We start from the raw sequence: 9,387 nt of genomic DNA on the forward strand, positions 1-9,387 counted from the left end.
GGTGTGAGAGAGAACCAGGGTGCCCCTGCCCACACAGGTGTGTGAGAACCAGGGTGCCCCTCTCCACACGGGTGTGTGAGAACCAGGGTGCCCCTGCCCACACAGGTGTGTGAGAACCAGGGTGCCCCTCTCCACACAGGTGTGAGAGAACCAGGGTGCCCCTCTCCACACGGGTGCCATCTACATCTAGCAGCTCAGGTAACATTGGTGACACAAGGCTGAGTGGTTCTGCTGATCTTCACCTAGAAACTGCCACAAAAAACTCAGTTTTGCAGCTGTTTCTGCAGCAGTTCCCAAATAAACTCACTTGTGTGGCACAGGAAAAGCTGCTTTTGCACTTCATTTTAAAAAAGCTGCCCACAGGCTGTAATGGAGAATACAAAGGCTCTACAGCTTGTCCTTTATAAATTTAAACACAAACAGTGTTGAGCAAAGTGACCACTATATATTTGCTTCAACATATTCAATGTGTTTCAGTAAGATGTTTTAACTATAAATCTATATGAAAAATAGCTATAAAATACAGTGTTTCTTGTATGGTAGTCCTTCAGCAGTTCTTTTTAGAAAAAAAAAATGTCTTGAAAGTAAAGGCAATTATGCATTTTTAAAAGCATTTCTACATCACAGTTTTGGGCTGTTTCATGTACACCAAACATATTGGCCATATTTGCTCAGCACTGTAACTCCAAGTCCGAGTTTGTCTATCTCACCCAAACCCCCTCAATCCCACATCAAGAGAGAAACAGGATATAGCCAACACAGCACTTTGAATCAAAGTAATGTAATTTTCATTTGGCCCTCTGCTGCATTTCCAGTACAAAGAGCAGTTAGTACTGGTGCAGGTAAGATGGTCTGCGTTCGTGCTTTACTGGGAAAGATTTGAAGCCCTTGTTGATCTGTTTGTGCTGGGAAGCCTGTTGGGATTGCTGCTGCTGCTGCGCGTAGGCGAAGCTGGAGGAGATGCCGGCTGCCGGGGCGCAGTCGCTGGCCCACATGGGCGACTGGAGCATCTGCATGGTGTCACTCCACTGGCTCATGGGGCTGCTCATGGGGTACAGGGACGTGCTCTGGCTGGGCAGCGTGCTGGGCACAGAGGATGTGTGCTGCCACGGGGCCTTGGGAGGCCAGGTTTTGGTCTTGTTATCCTGAGAAAACAAAATCAGTTGGAGGTGCTTTGGTTTAATAACAGAATGCTGCTTTTTTGAGACAATACTTAACTTGTCACTTTATCACCTCCTGAAGATATTTTCACAAGATTAGTTTATATTTGAAAGCCAAACTGATGCATACATATAACACTCTCAATTCTTAAAATACCTGCCTATTAAAAATCATTTACTTTAGCTTGACACACAGAGGTCTCACTAAAAGGAAAAAGTAAGTGACTCCCAATTTAAATATATTAAGCTTGGTGACTTTGCCAAAAGCACCTCACGGTACTTGAGTGCAGATGGTTTAGGTTTTCACTGAAGTAAGCAATCTGGAGATACAGATGCTTTTCCAGTTGACTGCCTCATGTAGACCCATCCCCAAATGGCAGCAGGAGAAAGGACAAAGCACTGAGCTCACCTGACTGCGGTCATCTGCTGCAGAGAGAAGAGGAGGCGATGGCAGTGTGCTGGGTTCCTGTTCACCACTGCTGTGTTTTCTGCCCAGAAACAGACACATTTACTTCCTGGTTTTAAATGAGTCACCCTCATTAATCTGCCACTGGCACAGGTCTGGCAGCCCACAGTACTGTTTTCAGTGCAAGTGTTTTCAGAAACATCTGGTTTCATGTACTTTTTGTTCAGCACAGGTAAAAGCAACAATACAGAAACCACTAGGGTCTTCATAGTGCAGTAGTTCTTGGAGCTACAGCTTCAACATTTTTGTAAAGGTAAAAGGAAGCTGGGATAAACTTTTGCCCACTTTAAAGAAATCTGCCAGAAATTGTTTTTCTTCTGTTACCTGCTCTTGTGGCTGGGTTTCTTTTCTTTCTTTCTTTCTTTTTTTGTGTTGACTCCAAATTACTCTGTGACTGTGAACAAAGCCAGAATATTTGGCCACTTATTTAATTTTTAGAAAAGACTGAAAAATAGTTGGAAAGAACAATCCCAGAGTAGAATTGGGTGGGTATTCATGCTTGATTTTGTCTCTTTTGTTACTATTGTTCTAACTGCCCTCTGTTGTGAAGTCACTGAGGTTCCAAAGACATGGATCCTCCAGCCCTTTAGAAAAGCAGAATTGCCATAATTCACTTTACTGATAGAAGTGGACTGTTCATAGCTGAAAATCCTGGCTTAGTTTTTCCATTACTGGAATTTTTTACGAAGGCAATTTGGCCTCCTCTTCCTACTGTGAGAAACAGAGGACTAAGCAGGCGTGTATTTCCCACTCCCAGAATGGCAGCAGCAGCTGAGGTGAGACAAGTCCACACCACGTTAGCAGCAGCTTCTCCCCAGTGCCACAGGGGCTGCAGCTGAGGCCAGGCACACGCTGGCACCCAGATGCCACATCAGGCACGGCCCAGCTGCAGCCAGGCACTCTGCAGAACCAGTGAGGATCTTGGAAAGGCCCAGGAAGTGGCATCCAAAGGGTACTCTCATGGAAGAGGGAAAGCATCAGATCTTTTCTAGACATTCTGGCCCTCAGTGAACAGCCAGCTGTTTGCACGGGTGCTGGTTTGTTCAAGGAGGAAGCTGCTAAAACAACTCACTTCAGGAATCCCTCAGTCCACATCACCAGTGTAGTACACAAAATGTTTGTGAAGACTTGTCTCAGTCTCAGGAATTTTCTCTGTCTGGCTACTCAAATTAAATTATATAAGCAAAAGGAATCTTAACAAGTGGTCTATTTCTGTTCATTTTGCTCACCTCCTCTGCTTTACAGCAGCAACAAGGTCTGGCCCTGAGAACATGGAGAACAAACTGTCTCCGTTAGCTGAGGAGGTCTCATCACTTGAGCTGGCAGAGTCTCCTTGAGTACCAGACCAGCTGTTTGTCACATCACTGCAAGACAAAAACTTGTATTAGTCCTTGGATTTACAGTGCCTGGTCCAGACTGTGTGCCACAGTTGTGTTACATCTTTGTCACAGGTTTTACCTCAGAGCACAACATGTCAGTACTTGGTTAAATGTGCCAGTAATACAAATACTTTCACTAGTTCTGAGTGGTCACACTAACTGCTCTGTCTGTTACAGCCTCTTTATATATATTTTACTAAAATAATTATATCAACTAGAAGCACTTCTCCTGTTTGAGGTTTAGAATCACTAAGTACTCAACTTTTTCACTGCAGAACTGAGCTAGAACACATATCCATCCTACTGATTTTACACTAGAGAGTCCCAGCTCTTACATTATGGACAAATGGACAGAGAATCTTGAAACACTTGCGTAGTAAATAGTTATAATATGGAAAAAACTACAAATACACTTGCTGTGAGGTACCTGCCTTTTATGAGCTTAAGATTAAGTGGCTAAAATCTGGAAAACAATTCAGTCAGGCACCACAACTTTGACAGCATCACTTTTCATCAAAACTAGGTCTTAAAGCTGTTTTCAAAATACTCAGAAAACTGTGCTGAATACATCTGTGCTATAGATTCCTTATTTCCTCTGCTGGAATCACAGTCAGTATCCATGGCACTGAAGATGACATCAAGCATGTCAGTGCCTTGGGATCAGCAAAGCAGGCAGGGCTCACAGTGCTCAGTCCCAACAGTCAAGTGCAGCTGTCACAGATGCATCAGCTACTGAAAAAACACCCAGTATTCCCACATTCTGCCAAGTCTGGGTGCAGAATAAACCTATACAATCAAAACATGCAGCCTGTCCAGTCTCTTACCCCTCTGTGAAATACTCAGGAAAGGGCCAGGTTTTATGAGGATCATCAGGAAGAGGCCAGTTGCCACGCGTGGTGCTTGGACGACGGACGTGCTGTGCTTGCCTCTTCTGTTGCATAGCCTGGTTCACCCCAGCAACATAGCGGGCAAACTCTGGATCAGAGCCAACTGAATGAAAGAAACCAACAAGGCCATTGCTGACACTCAGCTATTTCTGCTGCACTTTCAATCCTTTAGGTTTGACCAAACCCCACAACAAAGTCATTCCCTCCCTGATAAATGGCAGCCAGCAGTGGATAGGTCTTCATGGAGCAGTGAAGAACACTGAACAGGAAATGGTTGACAAAGATGAGATACACAGCATCCATGGTGGATAACGATTATCACATGATAATCGTACATCTGCCCTTTGCATTGCATCAGGGAAATTGTGTTTGTACTGTGACTGTGTCTATGCTGAAAGGTCCAATATCCATCAGGAGACACTGATGAAACGGACACTGCACATTTATCCACACACGTGAAAAAGAGCAGAACAATTACTGTACTTGATACCAGAGTGCAACATGATTTCCAGCTATGCTGTGATCCTGCTTAATCAGGAAATCACAATCCCAGATGGATCATACTAGAACACAGAGCGCCAAAACTGCCTCCTTCCTACAAGGATGAGACAATTCTGAAAACGTTCTGATCCTGACCTACAAAACATTTTAGAATAAGAATTATATTTACAGAAAAAATTCTTCCATTCTCAACATGCTTTTTGTGTTCCAAGCATCCATTAAGAAATAAGCACAGTCTTGAGCAGACATAGCAAAAGCCTCAATCCAAAAGGGTTTCAGATGCTCCACTGATTAGAGTAAGCAATTGCTGTATTCAGAAGACTGCTGATAATGAGTCACTATAACTGACTTTCCACAGCTTCTCTTTCTTTTGCCTTTTTCTTTCTTCCCTGAGAAAAAACTTGGCAATCTGACTGGATTTATGGAAAATGTCTAGACTACAAGCACAGTAATTGCAGTGGGAAGTACTGAGCTGCTGGCTTGCCAGTCTTAGTTGGAGATTGAGTGAAGACTGAAGAACATCCAGCAATCACGCACAGTTCACAAAGCAGAAATCTCTTTCATCTGACTGCTCCCTACATTCATTTCTGCATTTAGAAGATAGGTTTCCTTGTTCTCATTTGACACATCCAGAAAAGACCTCGACGATGATTTACTGGATGCAAATTAAGAAGACACTGAAGAAAACTTTGTTTCTCTGCCTCTTTTATTAAGGAAGGCCTATCTGAGAGCCATCTAGGAACAAAACATCCCTACTAGTGCTTGTTCTCCCTCTGAAATATCATTGTGTCTATTTAAGATGAGGCTGGAAGCCAGACAGTTCCTCAGATCTAAGAATAGAGTCTAGATGGATTCTGAAGGACATCCAGGCTTTTTTTACCTGTGGACAGCATTAAATTCTAATGTGCTGGTATATTAAAAATAGAAGCTGGTGTTCATTTTTACCTCACTGAAAACATCAGGTGAACAGTTTTTTACTCCAAAAGATTGGAGTTACCAACATTCCTTCTGCTAGTTCTTATTGCAATATTCCTTCATCAAGTTCTTAGTGAGGATTAAAGTATTACAAAATACATTGCTGGGACTAGTTAGGCCTTCAGCATGAAAGGGCATGTATTTAAATTTTATAAATTTTTAATCAGCAATTTTGCATCTGGAGACATCATTTTTGGACTCAAAGTATTTATCAAAAGAGAAATGTGTTTTGCTTCAAATGACAAATGTACAGTTCTAGGAAAGCTTGGAAATAAAAAACTCTTCTGTTTTACAACTTTTTTGTACTACACTAAAGCTTAAAATGAAAATTTCTACACCACAGCTCAACTAGGCAAGTTCTATGAAGAAAAGTTCTTTCTAGTGGAAAAATACTAAGTTGGAAGGATTTTTGTCTGGTTTTAATTTTTTAAATGCCAGATCTGTGAAGAATACTGCTTACTTAGCACTACAACTGCAGAAGGGTGTATCTTAATCCACTGAGCACCATTTATGGAACCTGAGTAAGTCACCTTTTCCAAGTACCACTTTCTACATCCTTGACATTCATCTAATGGAACAAAACAAGTAGTTTTATGTAGAGCAAAAGGAAAATACTACAGAAATAAAATGGATTCAAAGTGCTGAGAATGTCAGTCCTTCGCATACCTGCTACCCACACATGGATTTAGTGCTTGCTGAAAATAATTTTGTCCTCCCTTGGAGGCTGTGATAATCCTTAAGTCTATACACTAAGTATGTTTAAGTAAGATGATGCTAATTCAGACTTACAGTTATTAAGCAACAACATAACTATGGTGGCTATTTTTGCCATAGAAACTCGACTAATTTATCAACTACATTGACAAAATAACTATCATGAGTCAAAGGAGCTGGTTTGAGACGCCTACACATTCCAAACACAGATGAGTGCAAATGAGCACGGGAAACTGAGCTCTACTTTGATAAAAGGTTTCCCTGTTCTCGTGCTCCTCCCTCCAGGCAGTTGCCATAAATGCACACTACAACATTCCTGCAGCTGTGTTCCAGGCCAACAGAAGTTACATTTACAAGGTAGCAGCTGTGTAAGTTGTTCTTACTATTACCATCAGAATCACACAATCACAGAATATTCTGAGTTGGAAGAGACCCACAAGGATCACCAAGTCCAGCTCTCAAACCAGTGGCCCATATGGGGATCAAACGTTCATCTCCTCTAAGATTCCACAGTCAGTTTCTTACTCTGCAGTTATTTGTTTATGACTCAAAACTTTTATCTCACCTCATCTTTGAGAATGAATAATTCATCTATATTTACAATTTATTGGTGGTCCAAATACATGTGGCAAACCTCAAAGCACTTGCTCTTTAGTCTCTAATCCTTTGACATCCAAAGTTTTCACTGCAGAACCAGCTGTGGAACAGGAACCAGTATGACTCCCAGGGAACTGGGGAGCAATGGAGGGAAAATGTGGGGATATGGGAAAGATTCCATACAGCCGTATCTCCAGATTACAGGACTGGTAAAGAGCAGGAAGAATAATTCTGTGGAGAAGGAACACACCTGAGCTCAAGAGTTTGATTTTAAACAGTTCTACAAACTAAGAATAGGAGGAACATCATCTGTAAGTATCTTCTCAGTACTCTGCTGTGCTTCTTATAGGAAAGGTCAGACTACTACAGCTGGGACAAGAAACAAGGAATTAGTTCCCATGTTTGCTTATTAGAGTTTTAAGACCACCTTCTGTTAAAAAAGCAAATAAGCACACACAAATCCCTGCTTGCATTGTCAGCACCCTTACACCGGGTGGGCAGCACGTGAAGTGACAGTTACTGCCAGCAGAATTTCACAGTGTTCTTTTACAAAGGACCCTTACAAAAAGCATAATAAAGGAAAAGACACACACCTGCAGGGTCAAAAGGCAGGATTTCTCCCAACATCCCAAACACTCCATCAGTTTGGTCACGATTTGGCCATGTGTTGTTTCTAGGTCCTTGTGGTTTCTGTCCTAACATTTCTGCCATCATATTGTCCATATAGCTGCTCACAAGACCCAGGCTGTACAAATCAGAGCTTAAATCTGAAAAACCAGGATTGTTCCACTGATTTATATGAGACAATCCAGCTCCAACAGCCGGGGCTTGCTGCTGTGAAGAATTACTGAGCCATTTGGCAGGTACACGTTGCTGTGGTCCAATAGGTTGAAGCAAGTGTTGATAATACTGCATTTGCTGCTGCTGTTTTTGGGACTGCTGCTGGGACAAGCCTTGCTGAGGAGGATGCAGCGGGGTGTGAGACACAGACTGCGGCTGCTGTTGAACTGCTCCTGACTTTTGTTCTGTTGCTGTAGAGGATGCAACAGAGTTCCTTCTTTTCACCATCGGAGAAGTCTGCTGGGATTTGCCCATGTTAAAACCAGACAAGAAATCTATAACATCCTGCATTTCTTGGTCAGTTGGTAAATTCATACCTTTGTCATCCTTGCCATCATCTGGTTTGAAGAAGCTGTCCCGTCTTTCCACTAGAAACCCATTGACGAGCTGGTTATTTGTGCTCTGAACCGGCTGCAGGGCATCTGCGGTCCGAGGGAAGTTACCAATGTTCAGGATGTTCTGCAACCGTGCATCCATGTTAGTGGGCATTTTAGCTTTCTCCTCTGAGCTGGAACTTATGAAGACATTTTTGGAAGGTGTATTGGGGATTGAGTAACTTCCTGTGTTACTTGTACTGGTGCAGGAAGTTTTTTTTGTAAACCGTGAAGTCAGTTTTGAGAATGTCTTTTGCAGACCCCCTGAAGATTTGCTTCCGTTCCCCGACGGCATGTCAGCTTGGCTCCCAAAGTCTGAGATTTCACGCTGTAACTGGATCTGAATACAAGGCAAAGCTTGCTCCCTGCATCAATAAAAAACATGTATATCAAACCACCTAATACATAACTGAGTTTGTACTTTGGGGAAAAACATGTATTTCAATAACAGCTCAAGAAAGAACACCAAAGACTGCCAAGTCCACCAACTACTTCTTATGGTAACAAAGCAAATTATTCCTCATATTTGCACACTTTCCGTTCCTTAAATTTTACTTGTGCTTCAAGGCCTAAATGAAGACCAATTTAATATAAATCAAATATTTTTGTAAGAGAAGAGCAAATACTTTTTTACCCTTGGATATGCTGCTGGTTTGGTTTTAAGCAGTCTCCTGTATCTCTGGATGTACCCAGAAGGTAACTGTGGGGATTAACAATGTCTCACTCTCAGTTTGACTCCTGTTTTCCTCTTCTGATGAGCTGGCACCATCAAATCCCTCAGCACAAATTATTCAACAACAGCTTAGTTTGAACTAGAAAAGGAATGTACCTTCCTTCCTTCCACCTGTGTATATCAAACACAGCAGTATAGAGCACATCTACCAGCCCCAAAGTCTTCTCCGGATCCAGACTCCTCTGTAGCAAAGACATTGTTGCTGGATCTTCTTTCAGACACCTGTCATCAATAAGTTTAAATTAGAAATCAAAACGCTCATTTTTTATATTAAACAATTGTACTTTCAGTTAGAATACAGAAGGCCAGTTGTTGCACTCCTGCAGAACAACATGGGAAGCGTAGAGGGGTTCCTGGGCTGCAGCCTGAGCAGTGTGCCTGCTGTGGAACACAGAGCTGATTTACCTGTGAGGTTCAGCAGCACAGGGTATTGAAATCATCACTGGCAAGAGCTGTTTAGAGCAGGCACAGCCGCAACAAACAACAAACAACAGCCATTTCTGGAACACAGCGGGAGCCTGAGCCTGGCAGGGTCCGTGCAGAGATGATTCCGCACATCCCAGAGCTGGGGAAATGTCCCTGAGCCGGGACCCTCTGGGCTTGGGACACTTTCCCCCGTGGTCCCGCGGTACCGCCGGGCGACAGCAGGCGGCGCTGCCCCCGGCGGCGAGCACGGGCAGCAGGGACGATCCCGGAGCACCGCGACATTCCTTCCTTCCTTCCTTCCTGCCTGCCTTCCTTTGGGAAACAGCACCGCGACA

General features: G+C 43.0%; 1 protein-coding gene across 3 annotated transcripts in view; it reads right to left on the reverse strand.

The window, feature by feature from the left end:
• Positions 1-6: 6 nt before the first annotated feature.
• The window catches only part of GARRE1 (granule associated Rac and RHOG effector 1), a 55,461-nt gene continuing 46,080 nt past the window's right edge, over positions 7-9,387 (reverse strand). For 2 of the 3 annotated variants that reach the window (XM_015640115.3, XM_015640116.3), the window contains exons 9-14: positions 8,723-8,848; positions 7,273-8,258; positions 3,830-3,995; positions 2,856-2,990; positions 1,570-1,648; positions 7-1,145 (exon numbers count right to left, since the gene is read on the reverse strand). In XM_015640115.3, coding sequence (XP_015495601.1) covers positions 828-1,145; positions 1,570-1,648; positions 2,856-2,990; positions 3,830-3,995; positions 7,273-8,258; positions 8,723-8,848 — 1,810 coding nt within the window. In that variant the 3' untranslated portion in view covers positions 7-827. The remainder of the gene's footprint in view (positions 1,146-1,569; positions 1,649-2,855; positions 2,991-3,829; positions 3,996-7,272; positions 8,259-8,722; positions 8,849-9,387) is intronic. The other variant, XM_015640117.3, reaches the window with a different exon arrangement.

The sequence above is a fragment of the Parus major genome, chromosome 11, assembly GCF_001522545.3.
Source record: "Parus major isolate Abel chromosome 11, Parus_major1.1, whole genome shotgun sequence".
Lineage (NCBI taxonomy): Eukaryota > Metazoa > Chordata > Aves > Passeriformes > Paridae > Parus > Parus major.